This window comes from Salvelinus alpinus, chromosome 35 (assembly GCF_045679555.1).
Source record: "Salvelinus alpinus chromosome 35, SLU_Salpinus.1, whole genome shotgun sequence".
Taxonomy (NCBI): domain Eukaryota; kingdom Metazoa; phylum Chordata; class Actinopteri; order Salmoniformes; family Salmonidae; genus Salvelinus; species Salvelinus alpinus.
This window is the reverse complement of record NC_092120.1, coordinates 3,925,464-3,952,249: the sequence shown is the minus strand read 5'-3', so window position 1 is coordinate 3,952,249 and position 26,786 is coordinate 3,925,464. Positions and strand designations below refer to the sequence as shown.

At 44.1% G+C, this 26,786-nt stretch overlaps 3 protein-coding genes across 3 annotated transcripts; all 3 read left to right on the top strand.

The window, feature by feature from the left end:
- Positions 1-1,761: 1,761 nt before the first annotated feature.
- LOC139564488 (C-type natriuretic peptide 1) lies at positions 1,762-4,064 on the top strand. Its single transcript, XM_071384042.1, has 3 exons — positions 1,762-2,088; positions 2,753-2,939; positions 3,227-4,064. The coding sequence occupies exons 2-3, from the start codon at positions 2,841-2,843 to the stop codon at positions 3,521-3,523; spliced, it is 396 nt and encodes a 131-aa protein (XP_071240143.1). The 5' UTR covers positions 1,762-2,088; positions 2,753-2,840; the 3' UTR covers positions 3,524-4,064.
- Positions 4,065-10,500: 6,436 nt separating this feature from the next.
- Positions 10,501-15,077, top strand: LOC139564487 (glyceraldehyde-3-phosphate dehydrogenase). Its single transcript, XM_071384040.1, has 11 exons — positions 10,501-10,628; positions 11,324-11,369; positions 12,124-12,226; positions 12,452-12,558; positions 12,797-12,887; positions 13,102-13,217; positions 13,333-13,414; positions 13,654-13,805; positions 14,150-14,228; positions 14,490-14,671; positions 14,764-15,077. Exons 2-11 carry the CDS (start codon positions 11,347-11,349, stop codon positions 14,831-14,833), a joined length of 1,005 nt encoding a protein of 334 aa, XP_071240141.1. The 5' UTR covers positions 10,501-10,628; positions 11,324-11,346; the 3' UTR covers positions 14,834-15,077.
- A 3,294-nt stretch (positions 15,078-18,371) lies between these two features.
- On the top strand, positions 18,372-26,518 carry LOC139564485 (opsin, ultraviolet-sensitive-like). Its single transcript, XM_071384038.1, has 8 exons — positions 18,372-18,492; positions 21,841-21,991; positions 22,194-22,333; positions 24,448-24,586; positions 24,823-24,937; positions 25,259-25,339; positions 25,532-26,096; positions 26,180-26,518. Exons 1-8 carry the CDS (start codon positions 18,372-18,374, stop codon positions 26,410-26,412), a joined length of 1,545 nt encoding a protein of 514 aa, XP_071240139.1. The 3' UTR covers positions 26,413-26,518.
- Positions 26,519-26,786: the final 268 nt, after the last annotated feature.

Here is a 26,786-nt window from a genome sequence, read left to right as displayed (position 1 = left end):
TCTGACAGACATTTTGTGTTGGATGAAGACTTGTGAGAAACTGAAGATGCATGAAAATAAACTACTTCCATTTCAGGGACTGGTGAGTGATGTTGGTGGCTGGTTTCTGTGGAGTGTGTCTAATCCAACGTCACTTTTTATTAGTAGTTCAATGGATTCCTGTCCAGTTTTTCCCTAGAGGTTCACAATTTCCTGAAATGGAACCCCTAGGGAAAACGAGGTCAACCCTGGAACACTTGGAGAGACGTTCATGCGGAGATAACCGAGAGTGGCCTCAACTGGTGTGACCTAGACAAACACCTGTACCAAGTGATATGGAAGATGTTTTTAGGAAACACGGGCTTGTCAAACTGCTTCATGATTTGTGTTCATTATACTGTAGAGGTATTACTGGAGAATGTTGCTGAATTCGCAAATACCTGCATATACCTTACACTACAACGGCCCTTTTGTGTTTTACAAAAATGGCTCTCCTACATGAGTGCGCTGGTATTACGGTTGATGTCCTTTCAGAATCACTGGAGGCCTATAGGTTTGCCACTGCGCAAACATATTGTCTATAATAGATATGAAGGCTTATAAAACATTCATGTTTCAAGAAAGGAGTGTATATATTTGGCCTGGAGAAGCAGCTCTATGTGCTGACTGAATGGAAGCTGATAATTATGAGTTTTTTACTCTGGTCTCGGGAAGAAATTACGGGTCCTCACTGTCCGAGACCGAGTCAAGACCTAGTACAAATATACCCTACACCTAGACAGGACTGAGACACTCAATATGTACTACAACACGACTGTAGGGTATAGCCAAATATCTGCTGGTAGTCTCTTATGACAGACAACACCAGCATGTATGAGAGATTTGGTCCTGGGTGCTGAGATTAATCTGCAATGCCTGCTGGTGTTATGGCAGAGAGGCTGCAGGGGGCTGAGAGCAGATGGTACTGACAGACTGTAGCTCACTATGAGGGAGAGAAGGCACCACACACACAGGGTAGAGCGAGGCTATAAACACACAGGGTAGAGCGAGGCTATAAACACACAAGGTAGAGTGAGGCTATAAACACACAGGGTAGAGCGAGGCTATAAACACACAGGGTAGAGCGAGGCTATAAACACACAGGGTAGAGCGAGGCTATAAACACACAAGGTAGAGTGAGGCTATAAACACAGGGTAGAGCGAGGCTATAAACACACAGGGTAGAGCGAGGCTATAAACACACAAGGTAGAGCGAGGCTATAAACACACAGGGTAGAGCGAGGCTATAAACACACAGGGTAGAGCGAGGCTATAAACACACAGGGTAGAGCGAGGCTATAAACACACAGGGTAGAGCGAGGCTATAAACACACAAGGTAGAGCGAGGCTATAAACACACAGGGTAGAGCGAGGCTATAAACACACAGGGTACAGCGAGGCTATAAACACACAGGATGGAAAGTGAGGCTTTGCAATGACACAGCAAAGATGCTATAACACAAATGCAGTGCAGGGATATACACACCTACTGATGGGGTGGTGGGGTTATTAGACCAATGGAGGATGACCTCCACTGTAGGTCCAGTTACAAAAATTGGTCCTCCCCAGCCTCTGTACCCGTTGGGCGCTCTTGTCATGTTTCTGTTTGCCCTTTGACCCTGGCGGGTGTCCTCCCGTGACATTGTGTTCCGAGCAGGGGAGATGTGTGGCCACCGGCAACCACTACTCACCTTGGTGATGACAAACACTCCTACTGCCATGACATCATCCCAGTGATAAAGTAGGGGAGGGGAGATGGAGGGGGCCGGAGGGAGGATATTTGCCGGTATAAACCCACCGCATCATCCCAGCTGATACACTAACATTAAACTACAGCCAAGCGAACACAAGAGGTAAACTCATCCCTTCAATAACATCAGTGAGAGAGAGGGAAGAGGAGAAAAGGAGGGGCAAAGCGTGAGATAGTGATGCTTTCAGCAGGTGCCAAACAGTGAGAGGTAGCTGATAGAGGAGAGGGAAAGACTGCTTGAGAGAAAGAGAGATGCAGCCAGCCTGTGAGAGCACACAGTGACCCACAGCATCGGAGACAAGAGAAGAAGACAATAAAGTGTGAGTTATTTCATGCATTCTTTATTTGTTCGTTTAGCGAAAGGGTGAGAGGTTATGCACCTGTACTTTCAGGTTGATTAGATACAGAGGAAGATGGAATTTGTACCAAAAAGTAGGTATTGCTGCATATTTCATCATGTACAATTAATGTTTTTATTTTATTTTGTACGTTATTATCATGTAATAATTATTATTCCTGAGTAAATACTTAAATGCATCCATGTCTATTTGATCATGAAGAATCAGGAAGTATAATGTACTGATTTGTTATAGAGGAATCAGTGGCTCATTTGTAGATCAGATTTTTTATAAGATATTAAATGAAAATCACTACTCATCTCACAGACATAATGTCACAATTTATACCTCGTCTCAGCTTTTCATACAGAAGTATATTGTGTGTACAAGGCAATTTCTCCCTTGGCAAAAATCAAGTTTTTCTCATGCATTTGATTATTAACAGCAGATTATTAAAAGCCATCATAAAGCATGATCATGGATTTATCTTTATGGTCAGTAGAGTCTTGGTGGTGGTCATTGCTCTGTGTGATGTGTAGTCATAAACATTTTTCTGTATGGTTTTAGAGATGTATTATAGTTGTATCAATAGTCACTGTATTATCTATATTGGCATATTAATATTAATTCCTCTCTGTTTTTCCAGAATCCTGGTGTCATTGCAGTGTCAGTGTAGTCGTGTTCAGCCAGTCTCCCGCATTACTGTTCCCGCCCTCCCTCTACTCACTGCTGCCATGCTGTACCCAGCTCTGCTGTGTGCTGCTCTGCTCCTGATAGCACCCCTGGGGCACACAGAGGGGCGCACCCTGCACCCCTCACCTGATGCCATCCAGGTAAGGAGGGTGAAGGGAGAGGGGTAGTGGGAGGAGAATAGGAAGAAGAGGGGATATGGGGATGGAGAAAGAGGGGGAGTGGAAAGTTAGGGAGGGGGAGAGTAGGGGGAGCTGGGGAGAGTGGGACAGAGGGGAGATGGGGAAGAGGGGAGTAGAGGGTATATTTGGATTGAGGGCAGAGATGGATCATCAATAACTTTTTTACGGAGCTCTCGTGACTTTTCTGCGTAGTAATAATAACATGTTTATTGCATAATAATAACAGCATATTTGTTGTTCCTGCCTAGTTTGTTGAGCAGTTTCTGGATCGCTACAACGACCTGACCCTGGATGACCTGGAGAACCTGGTGAGCAGCCAACCAGAGGAGCCCTCCTTGGCTTTCACTTCCGGGGTCAAAGTCGCTGAGTACCCCAAATGGGCTGACATACCAGCACAGGGCGACAGCACCTGGCTCCGCCTCCTGAAGGGGACCCTGGCCAATCAGAAAAGAGCTGTGACGGACCGGTCGAGGAGGGGGTGGAACCGAGGATGCTTCGGACTCAAACTGGACAGGATCGGGTCAATGAGTGGACTGGGCTGCTAGTGGAGAGAGAGGAAGAGACTGACGTCCCTCAGGGGATATGAGGACGAACACACAGTAGGCTGCTACACAGCACACAGTCATTTACACACAGGTGAATACAAGGATGTTAATGTGAGTACAAAGGAGGTCTACATGTAGCGTAGCTGTAGTGTACTTGCTGTAGTGCTAATGTGGTTCCATCGAGCTTAAAGAAAGTTACTCTGTATGTCTCCTGGCTGTTGGAAGGGGTTAGCTGTACTTATATTGTACATCTATTCATTTGAATCTTGAAAGTATCAGAGTTATGTTTACATCAAGCTGTTATTCTATTTTAAGTCTCTGAGTGTTGTTTTGACAGTAAACCTGCACTTTATTTAAAACTAGTTGTCTTTCTTGACTTTCTTGATTGTCCTTGTTAATCCTGCAGGAATAGTTGTGTTATGGCATGTTTAATGGAAATAAATATTTGAAAAAATATAATAATATAATTAAAGTCAAATGTTTCTTCTCTCTGCTATTGATTTGACATACATTTGGCATGAATAAATGTACACTGAAACCAGGTTGTATTGAGTGTTGTGTTCTATTAAAGTCCTGACATCTTCCAGTGGCAGATACATCCTCAAATCCTCTACTCCTCCATTTGTTCATTTCACATTGGCATGCGTCATCTACATATTCATGCATTTCCATTCAATTTGAAGGTTCAATTTCTCACAGCAGATATTTATACCTCTGTTTCCATGGTCGTTTTTATTAAATCTGCCACAGGCAGCTGAGGGAGAGAGAGAAGTTACATGTCTTCCTCAGAGCTAAATGAAATGCCTGCATTACATGGTGGGCTTGTGTGGGAGGACCAATTAGGGCTTGGAGCTACGCTAATCAAGCTACCACTGATGCTTCCAAACTGAATTTACTATGTCGTTAGTATCTCACTTATAGAAGGGAGTTAACTCTTGTCTATATGACAAGTACTTCCCAAACAGAACATCATCTTCTCTCTTTAAATACAGTTCTGGGTTGGGGAAAGAGGGGAGTTCACCAGGGTCAGTTCTGGGTTGGGGAAAGAGGGCATTTCACCAGGGTCAGTTCTGGGTTGGGGAAAGAGGGCATTTCACCAGGGTCAGTTCTGGGTTGGGGAAAGAGGGCATTTCACCAGGGTCAGTTCTGGGTTGGGGAAAGAGGGCATTTCACCAGGGTCAGTTCTGGGTTGGGGAAAGAGGGCATTTCACCAGGGTCAGTTCTGGGATGGGGAAAGAGGGCATTTCACCAGGGTCAGTTCTGGGATGGGGAAAGAGGGCATTTCACCAGGGTCAGTTCTGGGATGGGGAAAGAGGGCATTTCACCAGGGTCAGTTCTGGGATGGGGAAAGAGGGCATTTCACCAGGGTCAGTTCTGGGATGGGGAAAGAGGGCATTTCACCAGGGTCAGTTCTGGGATGGGGAAAGAGGGCATTTCACCAGGGTCAGTTCTGGGATGGGGAAAGAGGGCATTTCACCAGGGTCAGTTCTGGGTTGGGGAAAGAGGGCATTTCACCAGGGTCAGTTCTGGGATGGGGAAAGAGGGCATTTCACCAGGGTCAGTTCTGGGTTGGGGAAAGAGGGCATTTCACCAGGGTCAGTTCTGGGTTGGGGAAAGAGGGCATTTCACCAGGGTCAATAGAGTGCATTAGAGGTTGGGAGATGGATACTGAGAGTCTCTAGAGCAGGGGTATTCAACTCTGACCCTACGAGGTCTGGAGCCTGCTGGTTTTCTGCTCTACCTTGTAATTAATTGCACACACCTGGTGTCCCAGCTCTAAACAAGTCCCTGATTAGAGGGGGACAATTCAAAAATGCAATGGAACTGACTTCGAGGTCCAGAGCTGAATTTGAGGGCTCTAGAGAGTCAGTCGTGTGTTTGTCACAGAAGAGGTTAACTCAGGTTAAAAGACTGGATGCAGTCCCTAAAGTAAACCACAAGAGGTCAGTCTGAATTAGTTTGTCATGTTGCAAGGTCCAAACCGATGTGCAATCCAGACTCCAGACTTAGTGCTGGACTCTGCTAATGAACATTATGAGAGTGATGATAATTCAGCAGCATATGAACCCAGTTGTACACCTTTCTGATGCATGTTTTACCAGAGGTATACCAGAGGTAAAATCCAAAGACATTTCAGATAACTCAAGTTAGTCGGAGCATGGACAGTGCTGACAACACCAGGGTTGTAGGATTGCTCTATTAAAGCAGTCAACATTTAATATTTGGTCTCATATTCATAGCACCAATGATTACATCAAGCTTGTGACTCTACAAATTTGTTGGATGCTTTTCAGTTTGTTTTGGTTGAGTTTCAGATTATTTTGTGCCCAATAGAAATTAATGATAAATAATGTATTGTGTCATTTTGGAGTCACTTTTATTGAAAATAAGAATAGAATATGTTTCTAAACACTTCTACATTAATGTGGATCCTACCATGATTATGGATAGTCCTGAATTAATTGTGAATAAGGATGAGTGAGAAAGTTAGACGCACAATTATCTTGTTACTACTTTAATACACATAAGTGAATTTGTCCCAATACTTTTGCTCCCCTAAAAATGGGGTGACTATGTACAAAAAGTGCTGTAATTTCCAAACGGTTCACCCGATATGGATGAAAATACCCTCAAATTAAATCTGACAGTCTGCACTTTAACCTCGTGGTCATTGTTTGATTTCAAAATCCAAACTTTTAGAGTATACATCCAAAAGAAGAAAAAATGCTACACTGTCCCAATAATTACGGAGAGCACTGTATACAGCAGTAGTCTTCCTTTACTTTCAGCCTCACACCGTCTGGTCTAGGATCTTCTGGGTCTAGATTTAGGGCCATGGCTCCTCTTTTGTATTCTAAACTACTTTTGGCTTCCTCTGATTTTCTCAAAAGCACTACACAAATCTGAACATAATTCACTGTTGAGTTGGTTAGTTATCAGACACAAATGAAACATTTTCTTACAGAAATCTGTAGGCCTACATGAAAACCCTCAATTAAGGGAGAAGTTGGCCTTTATATTAGCCTACCATGGACTATAAAATGACCTATGATGACTGTGTGATCATGTGGTGTGATATTAAGCAGGGTCAAATACAGTACACAATACCATCCACCAAGGAGTAGACCGATCTGATTCTATTCATAGAACGACCTTTACTTCACCTCTCTGACCTTAAGCTGTGCAGCGGAGGCCAAGAGCAGTGCGTGTTCACATGGGGTCGTGGTAGTTCAACTATGCCTAGGTCATTGGCTCGTCAACACCCTAAATCACAACACCTGTGACAAAAATATTAGTGCAGAGTGGCATGACTGCTATTGTGCTGTTGAACATGTTGTTCATGTGTCATGGCATGTCGCGCTGTGTTTGAGAACATGTAACGCTAGTTCTGTGTTATTTCCTTCGCTGTGATATTTAGGTACAGGTTGTTGTGTGTTTTGCTTATAGAGGCATATGGACCAAAGGCCTAAAGGTTCAGACTCTACTAATTGGTCGTTTTATATTCCTATAGAGTGTAACGATCGTCTGTTGAATTAGGTGTGGACCAAAGCGCAGCGGGGTAAGTGTACATGTTATTTTTATTTAAACAGAACACTAAACAAAATAACAAAGCAGTCCTGTCAGGTGCAGCAACACAAAACAGAAAACAACTACCCACAAAACACAGGTGGGAAAAAGCTACCTAAGTATGGTTCTCAATCAGAGACAACGATAGACAGCTGCCTCTGATTGAGAACCACACCCGGCCAAACACACAGAAATAGAAAACATAGAACACAAAACATAGAATGCCCACCCCAACTCACGCCCTGACCAAACCAAAATAGAGACATAAAAAGGATCTCTATGGTCAGGGCATGACATAGAGAGCAGAAAGAGAAGATCACTGACGCCCCTCCCTGGTTCCAACAAGTCCTTATTGACCTAATGGGACATTTATGATCAGAAGAAATGATTGAAAACCAATTTACATTTTGAAATATAGTAATTAGTTGGGTGTTTACATTTCTACTATTTCACACATGTTCAAGTGTGTTTCATACACGTGTGAATTCGATTTTTGGGGGGATTTTTTTGGACAACCCTCGGAGAGTGTGTTCACGGCCAGGGATCAGCCATTATTAGTGTTAAGTGCCTTGCTCAAGGCCACATCGACTGATTTTTCACCTACAGTAGTCGGTTTGAGGATTCAAACCATTGACCTTTCAAACCAGCGACCGCATAGGCAGTAATGGTATCCAGCATTTTTTAAATTAACCATAGATGCATCCTTTCATTTTATAATTGTCATAGCACATGCTCATTGCTTAAAAAAAAGAAGAAGGTAATCATAAATGGACAAACATCACCGAATGTGTTTCAGGGAAAAAAGGATTTAACCCCAGAATTGACCCGAGGGACACCATCGTGAATAGGTGCTGGGGACAATACTGAACCACATATGTTCACTGAGAAATATTTGTTACATAAATATTACCTGAACCAATCGAGGGCAACGCCAGAGATTCCCATCCACCTCTACAGCCGCGTGACAAGAATATTCTGATCAATAGTATCAAACACGGCACTGAGATCCAAAAGAACTTGGGTAGAGCATCTGCCAGGATCGGCAGCCAACAGAAAGTCATTACTGACTTTTAATAGTTTCCGTGCTGTGAAGTGAGCGGAAGCCAGACTGGAATTTTTCAGATAAGTTGTTCATACTCAAATAAGCTTGAAAGGCTTGACTTTTTCAAATAATCTTGGAGAAAAAGTTTAGAGATAAGTCTATAATTACTCAGTGAGGAGGGGTCTAGATTGGGCTCTTTAAGGAGAGGTTGGACCAGATCAGTTTTAAAATAGGCTGAAAAGAAGCCAGAAGTCAGGGAGATACTTACAATAGGCAGAATGTAAGGGCCAACCCGAAGGTAGGAGTGATCTAGTAGGGATCATGTCCAAGGGGCAGGAGGAGGTCTTCAAGTGACCTACAGTATCAAGGAGGGACTCAAAGGATATTTGCTCAAAGGAGAAACAGGAAGCAGTAGACAGTCTCAGAATAGTTGCCTCAAGTGCCTCCTGGCCAGCAATGCTGGTATGGAGTCAGCTACTGTCAATCTGGGATCTAATATTTCTAAAGTTGTGGGAGTTCTCAGAGATCAGGGTAGAGAAGTAGTTCACTCTTGCATCTTTAACCTGCAACATTATCATTTCTCATCAGCTCCTTCATTATCTCATAGAATACTTGAAGTTTGCAGGCCTTCCATTTATGTTCAGCCTTTACAAGTTCACTTTTTAAAGCAGATGTGTGGTCATTTAACTATGATGAGACGCTGGCCGGCAGTTTATTTCTGGTTTTAACTTAACTGGTGCCACTGAGTCTAAAGTAGCCTCACCCATATCATTGAAACTTTCCAGCAAATCATCGTTGTGACGACAAATAACAGGAGTAGTAGAGGATCAAAAGGCATTGGTAGATGAACTTACTAGGAGTTGTGGAGATAATGATGTGAGAGTGAGTGGCGACAAACACATTTTTAGGAGAAGTAGGAGAAAGCATTTTAAAAACAACACTGAGATTGTCAGAGACACACACATCAATAGTTTCCAAGTAATCAATATTCGGACCATAGGACAGCACCAGATCAACAGTATGGCCTTGGTTGTGTGTCGGCCCTGTGGCATGTAGCACAAAGTTAAAGGATCCTAACGGGTTGAAAACTCCCTAGCTAGTGCATTATTTGGGCTAAACATGAATGTTTAGATCTCCAAGAATAACCCTGTCATATTTAGACATAACCAAAGACAGAGGTCAGAGAATTCTGCAATGAACCAACTATTAGGTTTAGGTTTAGGAGGGTGGTACACTAGAATATACAAGGTGGGCTGTTTCATGTTAAAGCAAAAGATAAGGCTTTCAAATTAGGAAAATGTGCCACATGACACAGGGCTACAAGTCTACATATATACTTGTCCCTACCACGGCCAGACAGCCTGGATTTCTGTACATAAGACAAGGCTGGAGGGGTAGCTTCATTTAGAGAACTAAAATCCTTGGGTTTTCTTGTTCATAATGTTCTTTTGAGACACCAAGTGAACAAAACCAGATCCACGGACCCAGTCTTGTGTTATAACCAGACTTGCCATTCAGTTACTCTGACATAGAAAGAACTCAACTCCTTAGACACAGTCACTTGATTAGACAGACAAAAACACACCCACACAAGTTATTTCTGTGAGAACTGTGTCTTGGCTTAAGGCATGAGAATGTGCAAAATGTGATGTGTTCAGACTCTATAGACTGACCTGACCAGGGCATGGCCATAGGTCCACACAGCCCTCCTCACACCCCAGGCAGGAGAAGGAGAGGAGAGAGAGAGAGGTTGAAAGTGAAGGGTCATGGTCTTTGGACTGTAAATGTCACACTGTGGAGGAAAGTGATTTGATCCCCGTTTGCTCTCGCTGTCTGGCTCTCTCTATCTAGTGAGAAGGTCACACAGGAACAGACCCTCTATTATATCATTTGGCCATCCAAGGACTTATTATATCTGTGTAGTGTTGCATCATCTGTTCCTATGCTTCAGAATTAAAGTTATGGGAAGGTTTAAAAAGATATACAAAAAAAACATTCAGTGTTAATAAAATCTAGTGGTTGAACGTGGCGGCCTTGAGTGAAATAAGAGGGACATATATTCAGACAGATACAGAGAGTCTGATGAACTTCCCTGAAAGCAAAATAAATCAAAGTGAAAGCACTTAAATCAATATTCAGGCCTACACTATTCACTATCACCCACGAAATCAATGCTACTTTAGGCCAGCTTTAGTTTAAATACCAGGCAAGGGGGTGAACACAGCAAGACCCATTTGAATAATTAGGTATTTCAACTAATGTTTTCATACTATAGCTAATGCAGCTTTATTGTTAGGCTACATAAACTACATTTCTAATAGGCTGACTCGTCACAACTTCCTTATGACCTTGACATTCTGAAAGGGGCGGTGTTTAGAGCCCGTAGCACACAAAGGGGCGTGTCCATACAGGCTGGAAATAAATAGGTAGCCCAGCTCTACCAGTCCCCACTCACACCCGAAAGTCGTAAGACAGGATTGAGGCATCTCACAAACGGTAAATGACCAACCAACGGCTACATTAGGATATCTAACGAAGTTAATGGCTGGGGATAATATGGGCCTAGATAGCAAGAAGATTAGGGAGATTGTCAGCTTTTGGCTTGACAACCTTGCAATTGTTTGTTTTATTCTAAGACTTGTTTCATGCGTGACCATTTATTTAATGTCATAATTGATGAGATGCAGCTCCAACTACTTGATGTCTATAGGTTTTTGTTTTTTTTGCGTTAGAAAAGCCTATTCAAACCTCTTGTGAAAGTGACTTCAATCTGCCATGATTGAACTCTGAATCCCTGACGCAAAGTTTAGACTTTCAAAGTTCATAACTGTTGCTTACAACATGTTGTAATTTGCTTAAATGGACTTACACATTTTCTCCAGTTTAAAACATTTTGCTGTACTTTTAAATGCGTGTCTTGGTCTATTGGCCTAGTGTACTTCTTTGCATGAACTTACTATGAGTTGCAGACATTTGATGTGTAGATACTGTTGTCTATTCAAGGGAACCTATGGCGTACTCTGTTTTCTCTCTTATGCTATGTTCTCTATGCCTATGCTTACCTTAAAGCTATAACTCGGTTGCAAAGTTATGCCATTAAGTATGGAAATCCCCAAAAACCATAATGGAAGATCAATATTTGTTTTAATAGCTAATGTCTCCTTCTACCTCCCTCTTCTCTCCCCCCACAGAGGACTAGACCAACTCAGGCAAAATGGTGAAAGTAGGTGTCAATGGGTAAGATACATTTTCATTTAACCCCTTAATAACTAACACAACAACACACTTGTTCTCTGATGTTTTCACTAGTAGACAAGTGATCACCTTGTGCTTAGTTGAATAGAACAGTTTTATTGTCCAGTCTACAGTTGAAAATGTGTCTTTGGAGTCACTCCTCACATCTGAGGGGACCTGCATTTCCCCCTCTCTCCTTCTCCTCCACACTGTCCTCAGAGGTATCAGTCTGTCTGACCTTCATTGTCTAGTTAAAAAGTAACTCTACTAATCAAACAGGCCTCTCACTTCATGGTGGAGGATTACCACATGAGGGGCAGACAGGACTTTACACCACAGAGGGTACAGCCTCAGTCCTGTTCACTCTGCTGGCTATGATACACAACCTCCTGAACCCTGTCCTCTTTCTCTGGAAATACAGTATTTTGAGGTCACATGTTCATTTGGGATTTCTCTGAAAGCTCTATATCCAGTCTTTAGTCTTTTGCTTCAGGTGCTACACAACAGTCAGATGTTGTGGAACAAATGTCAGTTCAGTTGTATACATTACATTTCTATCTGTGACCTTTGAAACATGGCTCCCTACTAAGTAAGGGACCAGCTGTTGCATTAGACTACAGGAGAGACAGATGGGGGACTACCACAACTTCATTTGTTTTTCAATAGTGAGAGGTTTATGAAATTCCATAGTATTGTTGAGGACTGGGTGTGACTTGTCACATCAATGATTAATGGAATGAATTGTCTTGTCCCCCAGATTCGGCCGTATCGGGCGTCTGGTGACCCGTGCTGCATTCCACTCCAAGAAGGGAGTTGAGATTGTTGCCATCAATGACCCTTTCATTGACCTGGACTACATGGTGAGTAGCTTAAAGCCTACAATTGACCAGGGATTTCTAGCCCACTGAATCAGTAGGAAAAAACCTATTGATCCCTAACATGTATAAAGTAAGGTTTTAAGGCTTAGTGAAATATTTGTCTTAGGCTGAAGAACTAATCTATACATAACTAAAGTGGGTTCAATAACTTTAAAACCTTCTATTAACAATAGGCCAAGAGACTCACCTCTCCTTCTCCCTCTTCAGGTCTACATGTTCAAGTATGACTCCACCCATGGACGTTTCCACGGTGAGGTCAAGGCTGAGGGTGGCAAGCTGGTCATCGATGGACACAAAATCACTGTGTTCCACGAGTGAGTTCATTAATTTAATAACAAATAATTCACATTTGTTTTCCACATCTAAAGAAATTCATATAAATCAGGTCAGCATCTGGAGAATATGCAGGAGAGACCTGAAGTCCCTTGTGGCCGTATGGAATGGCACCTCCTTGTGGAATCTATAACAATATAAATTATAGTCTATTAGTCTATGGTGCTCTGCTTCCTCATAACATAACCCTGAACCTCCTCTTCTCTCTCTTGTTCTCAGGAAAGACCCAGCTAACATCAAGTGGGGAGATGCTGGTGCCACCTATGTGGTTGAGTCAACAGGTGTTTTCACCACCATTGAGAAGGCCTCTGTAAGTATCCCCATCAGTACACAGCATCCGGAAACTGTATGATATAGGAATATCATTAGAACAGAAATGACTCCTTTATAACATGACTTTACCCATCAGGCTTAACCTGCATGTGGTGCATTATGTTGAATACATACAATAACTAGGCCACAATATTTAACCAGGCTACAGAAAATGTAATAACGGACTCTAACATCTCTCCCCCCTCCTCCAGACCCATCTGAAGGGCGGTGCCAAGAGGGTTGTCATCTCTGCTCCCAGCGCTGATGCACCCATGTTCGTCATGGGCGTCAACCACGACAAGTACGACAACTCCCTCAAGGTTGTCAGGTGAGACCCTCTTCCCTCCGACTGAACACACTCCCTCCACTTAACAGATACTATCTGCAGCCCCTGGCTATTCTGTTGTGGTTCAGACTATAATTTAGCACGTCTCTCTCCACAGCAATGCTTCATGCACAACCAACTGCCTGGCTCCCCTGGCCAAGGTCATCCACGATAACTTCCACATCATCGAGGGTCTGATGGTACGGATTAAAACGCAACACCTGGGAACAATCACCTAGAGGGCTTAATCTGACAGTGACAGATTTCACACCGACACAAAAGTGTAACAGAACAGAACAAGGGATGGACTGTGTTTAAGATTACCAACACACTTTGTTCTTATCCAGCTGTCCCCCACTACCACCACTACCACCACTTCTGTACCTTAATGTGGATCTCTCATCTCCCTTCCCTTAACATCGCTCTTTCCCTCGCTCAGAGCACAGTTCATGCCGTCACCGCCACCCAGAAGACCGTTGATGGTCCTTCTGGAAAGCTGTGGAGGGATGGACGTGGCGCCAGCCAGAACATCATCCCTGCCTCCACCGGAGCAGCCAAGGCTGTCGGCAAGGTCATCCCCGAGCTGAACGGGTCAGTACCACAAATGACTAACAACCAGTATAACAAGAGACAATTATAATACTAGTATCACAAGTTCACAACCTCTAACTGACCACCAGTAAAACACCATTACAATACAGCTGTACATTCACTTGTAACACAGCCTCTAACTAGACACCAGTAAAACACTAGTATGTAACTAACCAGTTACACATTTATACCACTAGTAGTCAGCCATTACTACAGTTCAGTAAATTGTATAGCAATGAAACAGACATTTGTCTAAGGATTTGTCATTATGTCTGTATATCAAACTGTAGGAGTAAGTTTAACTTTGCCCGTATGCTGCTGTCACCCCCTCTTCTTCCTCACAGCAAGATCACTGGCATGGCCTTCCGTGTCCCCACCCCCAACGTCTCAGTGGTGGACCTGACCGTCCGTCTGGAGAAGCCTGTGAGTAGCCCCTCCCCCGCCTTACCAAACTGCCAATACACATGTCTGAGTGTCTCTATGGTGTACCTTGCCTGCCGATACAAGCAAAAAGATAACTGTCCTAGGACCAGTTGTTAGACAGTGACCACCTAGTTAAATAAAGATTGCTGTAAAGCCCATTGTTGAGAAGACGATACATTAATTGATACATGATTAGTTGGCATGATAAATTTAGCAACAATGGAACAATTTGACAACCCACCTCGTTTCCTTGAACCACAGGCCAGCTACGACGCCATCAAGAAGGTTGTCAAGGCTGCCGCCGATGGACCCATGAAGGGAATTCTTGGTTACACGGAGCAACAGGTTGTGTCTTCAGACTTCAACGGCGACACCCACTCCTCCATCTTTGATGCCGGCGCTGGCATTGCTCTGAACGACCACTTCGTCAAGCTGGTTACATGGTACGCATTCATCCTCTGCAAATATACACTCATATCCACACAGACACATTCTTGGTGAATGAAGAAACCTGACAGTGTCTCTCTCTCCCCAGGTATGACAACGAGTTCGGCTACAGCAACCGCGTCATTGACCTGATGGCTCACATGGCCACCAAGGAGTAAAGCAACCAACCAACCAACCAAACGCTACCAAACTACATTTGACCACATTTCCCATTCGATTGGACTATCGCCCTTAACTTGCCTGAAAGTTACCCGCATAAAAATATCAATCACAACTATTTATTTTTGTATTGTAAAGACCCTGTTCTGGTTGTGTGAAAGGTGAGATGGAATCTGGGTGTGATGAGATTGTCTGTTTGTTGCACCTGCTTCATTCAGAAGCGGAATAAAAGTCCTCTGTAAATATGGCTTCCTCTGTTTTAATTTAGTGTTGATAATGGGGAAGGACAAACCCATAAATAATTCCTTCGTTATTTCTATCAAGCTAAGAAACCTGAATGAATAGATCACTCATACACAATGGGAAACACTATACAACCCAAATAGTAAACAACACAATTATTCCTGACCCTGGGTACGTAGGAGTAGTTTAGGTACAGTATCAATACAAAGAGCTAGTAGTTTACAGATCAACCTCAATCTGAATGCTCTTACACTCTGCTTGCATATCTGATCCGTTTACTCTTGTTAGAATCCATGCATTTGACAGATCGTAACTATGATTTCAAACACAACCCAGACACTTTATGACCTTGGTCACTTCCTCTGCCAGTTCTCTCTTTTCAAATCAAAGTTTATTGGTTGTGTACACAGATTTGCAGCTGCAGTGAAAATGCTTGTTTCTAGCTTCAGTGTTGTAATACAAAACAATACACACAGAATCCTAAAAATAAATTTTGCCCAATCACTTTCCAAACCATCAGCTTAAATTATCTTATTTAACTAGGCAAGTCAGTAAAGAACAAATTCTTATTTACACTGACTGCCAAACCCAGACGATGCTGGGCCAATTGTGTGCCACCCTATGGGACTCCCAATCATGGCCGGTTGTGCTACATCCTGGATTTGAACCAGGGAGTCTGTAGTGATTCCTTAGACCGCTGCACCACTTTCTCCCCCCTTCCTGAGTTGAATCACTATTTCTCTCTATAACCCCCCCTTCCTCAGTTCAGCTCAATTCCTGCTCCATTTGTTAAGCCAACGGTGTTCTGGCATGACTAACTAGAGTTGACAATGGCCGACCATTATGATTACGCAATTGGCCTTCATAAAATATTCACAATCGATGGTATTGACAAGGGAATCAAAACGGTAGAGGGAAGAGAGGTAAGCCAACTCTACTGGGCATCACTTTTCTGACTCGCTCAGACCAACAACCTCTAGACTAGGGTTTTCACAGCATGGTGGTCCTATGGGGGCTGCAGGAGGCGTAATGAACAGAGTGATTATTGTAGACTTGACAGTATGTGTGTATCAGGTGCTTTAGGTGGACTTGTGGTGCCTATAGAGAATGTAGGGAGGTTTTCATGCTTTCACTGGACTTCACTATAGTTGACTTAGTGCTTACAGTGGACAGAAGGGCTTAGAGAATACTGGGTTTCCATCATACCAATTGATAATCATAAGTATCATAAGTCATTAGATCAAACATTCAACTCATTGAGTATTTCAAATTGACCACTTAAGTATAAGTAATGAATTAATGTCTGTTAGCTGTAATGAGTGAAAATGATCCACTTTTTCTGTCACATTAGGTTTTCTACGTTAGTGACAGTAACACACAGCAGGACTTCCAGGAGAGAAGAGAACATGTTGATGGCTGAACACCTACTGCCACACTCCAAGGCGTCCTCTGGTCGTAAAGATGAGCCTCTAAACATACACAGTTTAATATAACCTTTCAAGTCAGACTTGTGTATGTGTGCGCTCCCTCAGGGTCAGGTCAAGTCGGACTTGTGTGTGCGTTAGGTGTATGTGTGCGCTCCCTCAGGGTCAGGTCAAGTCAGACTTGTGTATGTGTGCGCTCCCTCAGGGTCAAGTCAGACTTGTGTGCGTTAGGTGTATGTGTGCGCTCCCTCAGGGTCAAGTCAAACTTGTGTGTGCAGGTTGACTTTAAGCCCCATAAGAGCAGGATTGAAGATCGGGTTAATGTAGTAGTTCAGTTTGCAGCCAGTAGGCTATGTTATGTCAACATCCCAGTGTCTAATATCTCTCTCACGTCATGCTCAGACAAGGCAGTCAGTTAGAGAAGGATTATTCTCCTGTAGTCAGATCATCATCCATCCATAATCTTATTGAAGAGAAGACGTGTGTCTCCTGGGTGTTGTTGCTCTCATTGTTGGACACACACATACACATTATGAGTCAGTTACATATGTGCTCTTGTTACTTTATCACAAGTGGTGATATTTCTTCCACGGTATTCAATTTGTTGATATGCTTCTACACCTGCATTACTAGCTGTTTGGGGTTTTAGGCTGGGTGTCTGTACAGCACTTCGAGATATTAGCTGATGTACGAAGGGCTATATAAAATAAAATTGATTGATTGAATTTAAACAATGGATAGAAAGATACAGAGACACAGAGAGAACATGGAAGAAAGAGAGAGAGAAAGAGGGCGAGAACATGGAAGAGAGAGAAAGAGATTGATGAGAGAGAGAGAGTAGGAGAGCGAGAGAGAGAGAGAGAAAGAGATTGATGAGAGAGAGAGAGTAGGAGAGCGAGAGAGAGAGAGAGAAAGAGATTGATGAGAGAGAGAAAGAGATTGATGAGAGAGAGAGAGTAGGAGAGCGAGAGAGAGAGAGAGAAAGAGATTGATGAGAGAGAGAGGGAGGTCAAAAAGGCTCAGATCCTTCCATTTATTTTCCCTCTGTGTGCCATTTCGGACAACACACTCACTGATCATTTCTCAGCCAGATTGTCGACAGCAAGTTGATTTACTCTTCTCAGAAATAGAGCACAAAAATTGACAGAGGCTTAAGATTTAAAAAAGAGCTTAAATCACAACACAGACAGACTGAACAAAATAGTGAGATAGGAAGTAAAAAAGAGAGGTAGAGAGGGGCAGGTTGACAGACGAAGAGGAAGGTGAGTAAGGATGCTCCTCTTGGTGTGTGTGTGTGTGTGTGTCACCTGTTTGATTTCTCATTACTGTGTGTGTGTGTGTGTGTGTGTGTGATCTCATTTCAGCTTTGAACTAAACAGTGAGTTTGATTCTGTGATAATAGTTGTGAGTGTTTCAATTGGCTGTCTCTCTTTTTCTCTTCCTGCTTTTCCAATTCTCCACTTTTCCCCTGATTGTGCACTTCTTACTTTTACACATTTTTGGCTGTAATACACTGGCTCACCCCCTGTCTCCCCTATCCTCTCCCCATCCCTCTCTGCTCTCCTCTACCCTTTCCCCTCTCCCCTATTTTTTTTGCTCTCTCCATCAATATATATCTACCCAACCATTGCTGTCTCTCTCTCTCTGTCTATATCCGCGTTAGCTAATACTATAGGGAATTTAACATCTCTAACTCTCACTCTGTTTTTCTGTGCATGTCTAGGGGGTTAAAAGCTCTTACCTTCCACTTTCTAGCACGTTCTCTGTCTCAGTACGTTACTCTCCTCCTCTCTCTTTTGACCTCTTCTGTTTACTGGGCTTTACAGTAAAATCTCTCTCTCTCTCTCTGTCTTATTTTCTCCACCAGTTGATGTCTCTGGGAGTGAATGGCTCATGGAGGGGCTCTGTCCCATCCTCCATCCCTACTGCCTTCCTTTCTCACCTCTCCCCCAGCACTGACTTGGGAGTCGCCATCTTCCTCATCGTCACAGGTGAGTCAAATCTACCGTCTGCCTATAATACATTCACCCCTTGCCACTATACCCCTATACCCTCTAACCACTGATAGAGATTTGAAAGGATTGGATTTTACACTATGTGTGTACTATAAGCAATATGGTGAAAAATCCTCAAAGCCTAGAGGGCAAGTTTGAGATATGACCATATTACATCAAATAAGTCTCTAGACACTTGGGCATAGAGGCTCAGGGTTGTTGGTTGATTTGAAATTAGGCATCTCTCCTCATCACAGATGAGAGATTCAGTGTTGGTGTCAGTTAACATCAGAGTTTGGTTGGTATTCCTCCTGAGTAACTCACTGGTAGAATAATCACTGGTAAAATAACATAATCTGTACAGTGTAGAAGTATTAGGCTTGGTTTAAGGTATATTTATAGGGGTGAAATTCTGTTCAGATAAATCAAGACTTAAAAACAATATGAACAAAATCAAATTTGATCCCAGAGGACTGAAAGGTTTTCGATATATAAGCTGGGCAACAGCTTTTCACATCTTAATCATCGGAATCCAGAGCCCACACAGATGGCTGAATGGAATCCAGAGCCCACACAGATGACTGAATGGAATCCAGAGCCCACACAGATGACTGAATGGAATCCAGAGCCCACACAGATGACTGAATGGAATCCAGAGCCCACACAGATGACTGAATGGAATCCAGAGCCCACACAGATGACTGAATGGAATCTAGAGCCCACACAGATGACCGAATGGAATCCAGAGCCCACACAGATGACTGAATGGAATCCAGAGCCCACACAGATGACTGAATGGAATCCAGAGCCCACACAGATGACTGAATGGAATCCAGAGCCCACACAGATGACTGAATGGAATCCAGAGCCCACACAGATGACTGAATGGAATCCAGAGCCCACACAGATGGCTGAATGGAATCCAGAGCCCACACAGATGACTGAATGGAATCCAGAGCCCACACAGATGACTAAATGGAATCCAGAGCCCACACAGATGACTGAATGGAATCCAGAGCCCACACAGATGGCTGAATGGAATCCAGAGCCCACACAGATGACTGAATGGAATCCAGAGCCCACACAGATGGCTGAATGGAATCCAGAGCCCACACAGATGACTGAATGGAATCCAGAGCCCACACAGATGGCTGAATGGAATCCAGAGCCCACACAGATGGCTGAATGGAATCCAGAGCCCACACAGATGACTGAATGGAATCCAGAGCCCACACAGATGGCTGAATGGAATCCAGAGCCCACACAGATGACTGAATGGAATCCAGAGCCCACACAGATGACTGAATGGAATCCAGAGCCCACACAGATGACTGAATGGAATCCAGAGCCCACACAGATGGCTGAATGGAATCCAGATCCCACACAGATGACTGAATGGAATCCAGAGCCCACACAGATGGCTGAATGGAATCCAGAGCCCACACAGATGACTGAATGGAATCCAGAGCCCACACAGATGACTGAATGGAATCCAGAGCCCACACAGATGACTGAATGGAATCCAGAGCCCACACAGATGGCTGAATGGAATCCAGAGCCCACACAGATGGCTGAATGGAATCCAGAGCCCACACAGATGGCTGAATGGAATCCAGAGCCCACACAGATGGCTGAATGGAATCCAGAGCCCACACAGATGGCTGAATGGGTTTACTTTGTTTCAACACAGATCTGTCATCCATCAGGATCAACCTTTCTGATCAAGTATGTCAGTGATCTAACTCTCTGTGACTGTTTCCATTATGGAGCTGTGTATACAGACTGAATACAAAGTGTATTAGCATAGCAACCCCAGGGTCACACCAGAGAGGAGAGGACACACAGAGAGGAGAGAGGACAGAGGAGAGTATAAAGGAGAGAGGATACATAGAGAGAGCACAGAGGAGAGATGAAAAGATAGAGGATACATGGAGAGGAAATGAGAGAGCAGTGAGGAAAGGAGAGAGGAAAGGTGAGAGGAAAGGAGAGAGGAAAGAAGAGAGGAGAGGATACACATGAGGAATCACAGCATGGAACATTCCATACCTGTTGCTCCCAATAATTACCTACACAACAAATCAAATGAGGCTATGAACAGCACCCTGCCCCCCACTGGCCAGCCAGCCAGCAAGCAATCATGTCGATTCAGCTATAACATTTATTCACTTTGGATTGGTTCCCCGATGCTTTCAAAGCCGGATAGTGGGTTGGGGGGGTCAGGAAGGTAGCAGCGGTTGAAATATTAAATGATTGACGGTGTACTGACCCTTGTTATACCCCAAAGCGGACAGTGAGCTGGTCCACATGCCAATAATGCTGAAACAATATTTTCAGTCTGTGTTTAATGACTACCCACTGTGATAATACTGCTGTACCATAAGAGAGTATATCATATAGCAAACTAAAGCTATCTTTCTCTCCCTCCTCCTCTCCCCTGTTTCTGCCACATCTATCCATCTCTCTCTCTTTATCACTCTGTTGTCTCTTCTTTCTCTGCTTCCTCTCTTCCTCTTCATCATCACCTCTGTCTCTATACTTCTATCTTTCTCTCTCTCCCCGTCGCTTCAAACCTCCTATCTCCCCGCTCCTGTCTTCCTTCTCTCCTCCCTTCTTCTCCAGGTGTAGTGTCAGTGGTTGGGAATGGCATAGTGCTGTTGGTTTCTTCTCTCCTCTCTTCTTCTCCAGGTGTAGTGTCAGTGGTTGGGAATGGCATAGTGCTGTTGGTTTCTTCTCTCCTCTCTTCTTCTCCAGGTGTAGTGTCAGTGGTTGGGAATGGCATAGTGCTGTTGGTTTCTTCTCTCCTCTCTTCTTCTCCAGGTGTAGTGTCAGTGGTTGGGAATGGCATAGTGCTGTTGGTTTCTTCTCTCCTCTCTTCTTCTCCAGGTGTAGTGTCAGTGGTTGGGAATGGCATAGTGCTGTTGGTTTCTTCTCTCCTCTCTTCTTCTCCAGGTGTAGTGTCAGTGGTTGGGAATGGCATAGTGCTGTTGGTTTCTTCTCTCCTCTCTTCTTCTCCAGGTGTAGTGTCAGTGGTTGGGAATGGCATAGTGCTGTTGGTTTCTTCTCTCCTCTCTTCTTCTCCAGGTGTAGTGTCAGTGGTTGGGAATGGCATAGTGCTGTTGGTTCCTTCTCTCCTCTCTTCTTCTCCAGGTGTAGTGTCAGTGGTTGGGAATGGCATAGTGCTGTTGGTTCCTTCTCTCCTCTCTTCTTCTCCAGGTGTAGTGTCAGTGGTTGGGAATGGCATAGTGCTGTTGGTTCCTTCTCTCCTCTCTTCTTCTCCAGGTGTAGTGTCAGTGGTTGGGAATGGCATAGTGCTGTTGGTTTCTTCTCTCCTCTCTTCTTCTCCAGGTGTAGTGTCAGTGGTTGGGAATGGCATAGTGCTGTTGGTTTACTGTAGAAAGAAGAAGAAACTCAGACCACCAGAACTCATGACTATTAACCTGGCCATCTGTGATTTTGGATACAGCCTCTTGGGGGCGCCATGCCTCATAATTTCCAGGTGAGCGATTCCTGTCGACCAATCTTCAATCCCCCATACTGACAGTATGAACATCAAACTAGAGAGAATGATATGGTACAGGTGTCTTTTATCCAAAACAATTGACAGTTAACACTCACATCCCATGAATCAGACAAAGTGCTTAGTGTTCCAATGACCAATGATCATTATCAGGTCATTAACTCCTCCTCTGGTCCACCAGTGTGTCCCATGGCTGGGTGTTTGGGGAAGCAGGGTGCCTGTGGTACGGGTTGCAGGGCTTTGTTTTTGGGATCGGCTCCCTCATCACCACCTGTCTCATCTCTCTGGACCGCTGCCTCAAGATCTGCAGCTTCAGATACGGTCAGTGGGATTCCCTTCATTTCTTTTAACGTATTTTATTTTTGCTATCTTTTGAGTCATGTGTGTAAGTGCATACTTATTCTATCCTATTCTTCTTTTTTCTTTTTGACATACTTTCCCTTGGGAAGACAATGATAAAGTGTTGTTGAATCCCAAAAACATTTAACTTACCTAGGCTACATTTATCCTTCATCCTTATTTGATATTTTTCCAAACATTTCATAACATGAAATGCATGTCTAATAATCAATTGAGAGAACAAAATTGGTGACACAAAAGGATGTTGTTAACCCCTGACCCCTTTTAGTGGCCTCATTGAGTTCCTGTTTTCCCTGAGGCTTTAGTCAGTGGGTCAGAGCATAAACAAGGCCCTTGCTTTGAATATGCCCTTTATACTGAGCACATCAGATGATTGATTTTGAACAGAACCTCTGCATTCAATGATCTAATCTAAACATACACTATATATACAAAAGTATGTGGACACCCCTTCAAATGAGTGGATTCGGCTATTTTAGCCACACCCGTTGCTGACAGGTGTATAAAATCGAACACACAGTCATGCAATCTCCATAGACAAACATTGGCAGTAGAATGGCCCGTACTGATGAGCTCAGTGATTTTCAATGTGGCACCGTCAGAGGATGCCACCTTTTCCAACAAGTCAGTTCATCAAATGTCTGCCCTGCTAGAGCTGACCAGGTCAACTGTAAGTGCTGTTACTGTGAAGTGGAAACGTCTTGGAACAACAACAGCTCAGCCGCGAAGTGGTAGGCCGAGGCCGCACAAGCTCACAGAACGGGATCGCCAAGTGCTGAAGTGTGTAGCGCTTGTCCGTCTGTCCTCAGTTGCAACACTCACTACCGAGTTCCAAACTGCCTCTGGAGGCAAAGTCAGAGCAATAACTGTTTGTCTGGAGCTTCATGAAATGGGTTTCCATGGCCAAGCGTTGGCTGGAGTGGTGTAAAGCTTGCCGCTATTGGACTCTGGAGCAGTGTAAACGCGTTCTCTGGAGTCATGAATCACGCTCCACCATCTGGCAGTCCAACGGACGAATCTGGGTTTGGTGGATGCCAGGAGAACGCTACCTGCCCAAATGCATAGCGCCAACTGTAAAGTTTGGTGGAGGAATAATGGTCTGGGGCTTTTTTTCATGGTTTGGGCTAGGCCCTTTAGTTCCACTGAAGAAAAATCTTAATGCTACAGCATACAATGATATTCTAGACGATTCTGTGCTTCCAAAGTTGTGGCAACAGTTTGGGGAAGCCCTTTCCTGTTTCAGCATGACAATGACACCATGCACAAAGCGAGGTCCATACAGTAATGGTTTGTCGAAATCGGTTTGGAAGAACATGACTGGCCTGCACCGAGCCCTGACCTCAACCCCATGGAACACCTTTGGAATGAATTGGAATGCCGACTGCGAGCCAGGCCTAATCGCCAAACATCAGTTCCTGTCCACATACCTTTGGTCATGTAGTGTAGTTTATAATCTGTTTGTCTGTATGTCCGACTCTTCTTCAAGCCCACATTGTAGAGATAATTGGGGTCACTATTGTAAGAGCAGCTTTTGATATTTTTGATTGGTCCAGAGTCCAGCTTGATCTTGTTGCTCTGTTGACCTGGAGATTACTTTTCGGTTACGTAGACACTTCCAAATACCTGATTGTTTAGGTAACACCGGGACAACCTCAGAAGAATTCTAAGGGAGAGGTAGCAATGGTGTTATTGTATTGCTGTTTAGGGGTAGTCATGCAGGTAACTATAGGAAGGGGAAGGGTAGTTGTCAGGCAGGGTTAATGTCTGGACTACCAACATGCAGCACTACATAAAGAAATTAAAAAACGTAAATATCACACACAACCATTTAAACTACTAGCATCCATTTTCAGGGCTCACTTGCAAAAGATGCCTTAGTCTCAATGAGACTCCCTGTTAAAATAAAGGAAAAATAAATGTATTCATTACACGCTTCATACATCTGGAGCCTTTGGATCAATCCTATTTCTTATTTACTAATTACTGGTCAATCAAACAAAGTGCTTCACTTTATTCATCTTAACCAATGAGAATAAATAATGGTGAAATAACATTCCTCCATCTCTCTCTACCAGGTCAGTGGATTGAGAGACGTCACATGTCCATGTCCATAGGGCTGGTGTGGTTCTACTCTCTGTTCTGGGCCTCCCTGCCTGTCTTCGGCTTTGGCAGCTACGGACCAGAACCCTTTGGGACCAGCTGCACCATCAACTGGTACTCCTGACTCTCTCTTATTAGACTCTGTTTTGATGTGTGTGTGTGTGTGTGTGTGTGTGTGTGTGTGTGTGTGTGTGTGTGTGTGTGTGTGTGTGTGTGTGTGTGTGTGTGCGTGTGTGTGTGAATGTCTGCAGTTATAAAAGCATTCATCTCATCCAGCAGCAGCAATTGAGCCTGGGTACGAGGTTATAAAAGTATTCTCTCTAAATATACATCTTCCTCTTTTCTTTGAGGTGGGGGATGAGGTCATCTTTCATCGACAGGCTCTACATCTTGCTGATCCTGATCATGTGCTTTTTTCTCCCCACACTGACCATCGTCGCCTCCTACGTGACCATTCTGCTGACGGTGAGAGAAACTGCACCCAGCTGCACAAAATGGCTGATTCAGTAGGGAAGAGTCCAGGGAACTCAACTCAGACTCTACAAAAAACAGCATGCCATGTAACTCATTGATTAATGGAATCAATTGTCCTGGCATATTCTGAGTGGGGCACACTATAACGTATGGAATGCATGCTGAGTACAGTCCAGCAAGCATGATCTATTACCGTGATGGTCGACTCAATAGCTGTAGCCAACTGGTGGTCTAGCTAGCGTGGCCCTTGTGTATTTGTTTGTGGTCAGTGACGGTTGAAGTTTGTGTTTACTGACATGTCTCTCTGTGTAGGTTTACCGTTCTAGTCGCGCTCTGGCATCTATTCCCTCCTCAACTGTCACTCACACCAGCAAAGACCTGAGACTCACAAAGGTATGTGGAAAACAGACTATGTTAGAAGAAGCTTAGTTACTGGCTTGAAATGAAAGATGTCGTAACATCTGCTTTATTCCAGGCAGAGGAACTACCAGGGAATAACGTTTGTATTAACATTGTAACAAGTGTGTAAGTACAGATAGCACAGTATATCTTTCTGTTGTTTCATCTATTGTCTGTCTGTCCCAGATAGCAGCTGTGGTGTGCTCCACCTTCCTCTTATCCTGGACTCCCTATGCCATTGTCTCCCTCTACTCCGCCTTGGCCCCCAAGGAGGAGCATGGGGCTGGGGAGGCCATGCAGGGAGGAGGCCCCTCCATGGGGACTGGAGGATCCACCGGGATAGCCTCAGCCTTCCCAAACATCCCCAACATTATGGGTCTCCTCAATTGGACCTCCACGGAAAACTACGGAAGTGTCTACTACGACCCTGGAGAATCCTTGCGGGACGTGACCAACCCAGATCCCTACTCCTATTCTGGCTTAGGCCACAGTCTGTCTGCTGCTTCCACCCGCAGTTCAGCCCCAAGCCAGGAGGGGGAGTCGGAGACAGGGAGCAACCGGCCGGTGTCCTGCCTGCCACCTATGGTGTCTCTGATACCAGCAATGTTCGCCAAGTCTCACTGCATGATTAACCCCTTCATCTACCAGATCATGAACAAGGAGTTCAGAGAGGACGTGTACGACATACTGTTTGGGAGACAGAACGGGGAGAGGAGGAGAATGCGGGGAAGAGCAGGGAGCTACTCTGACAGTAAGGTGTCTTTTATAGCTAAAGGTGTGGACTGGACAGGTGCAGAATGACCGATAACTTTCTCTCTCTCTTTCTCTCCTCAGCCCACAAAGGCAGCCTCTCCTACTGCCACAGCTGGCGAGGGAGGAGCAACCCCAAGGCCATGCCCATGGTGGAGTTGGGGAAGAAAGAGAGGGCTTGCGACACCACCTCGGTGGGGTGGGACGCCCTGGGCGTGGCCTCGCTGGACACACAGGTCAACATGGACGGGCAGAGTCTGAGCGAGGCAGGGAGAGAGCTGGGGGGTTCCACCTCTAGTAGTCTGATGACCGAGTGATAGAGGGAGAGATGGATAAGAGAGATGTTGAGAGGATGGAGATGTTTAGGAGCAGAGACATCTTTAAAAACAGCTTTAAAATAAAACATGTTTTGTGTAAGGACAACCAGAGTATTGTCTTTGTCAACACTGTCCTAATAGGCCTGTGGATTATGTTCAAATGAGAGTTTCACACAATAGAATAGTGTGTACAATTGTATGTATTTTGTAACAAAATAAAATCGAGCCAAGTGGGAAAATAACAATAAAATGACATTCACAAGTGGAAATGTTCCTGATAAAACCTCCTCAAGTTGTGAAATAGGAGTTTAAGAGGTCTTATGGAACTGTTCATAGCCTAATGGGCACAAAGGTTAAAAGAAAACCAGCTACTT

Excerpts from the sequence above, each read along its gene's own strand:
- LOC139564488 (XM_071384042.1), top strand. The coding sequence starts at position 2,841 with ATGCTGTACCCAGCTCTGCTGTGTGCTGCTCTGCTCCTGATAGCACCC. Across the intron at positions 2,940-3,226 it reads CCTCACCTGATGCCATCCAG|TTTGTTGAGCAGTTTCTGGA; the intron begins GTAAGGAGGGTG and ends GTTCCTGCCTAG.
- LOC139564487 (XM_071384040.1), top strand. The coding sequence starts at position 11,347 with ATGGTGAAAGTAGGTGTCAATGG. Across the intron at positions 12,888-13,101 it reads CCACCATTGAGAAGGCCTCT|ACCCATCTGAAGGGCGGTGC; the intron begins GTAAGTATCCCC and ends CCCCTCCTCCAG. Across the intron at positions 13,218-13,332 it reads AACTCCCTCAAGGTTGTCAG|CAATGCTTCATGCACAACCA; the intron begins GTGAGACCCTCT and ends CTCTCTCCACAG.
- LOC139564485 (XM_071384038.1), top strand. The coding sequence starts at position 18,372 with ATGTCTCTGGGAGTGAATGGCTCATGGAGGGGCTCTGTCCCATCCTCC. Across the intron at positions 24,938-25,258 it reads ACGTGACCATTCTGCTGACG|GTTTACCGTTCTAGTCGCGC; the intron begins GTGAGAGAAACT and ends CTCTCTGTGTAG. Across the intron at positions 26,097-26,179 it reads AGCAGGGAGCTACTCTGACA|CCCACAAAGGCAGCCTCTCC; the intron begins GTAAGGTGTCTT and ends TTCTCTCCTCAG.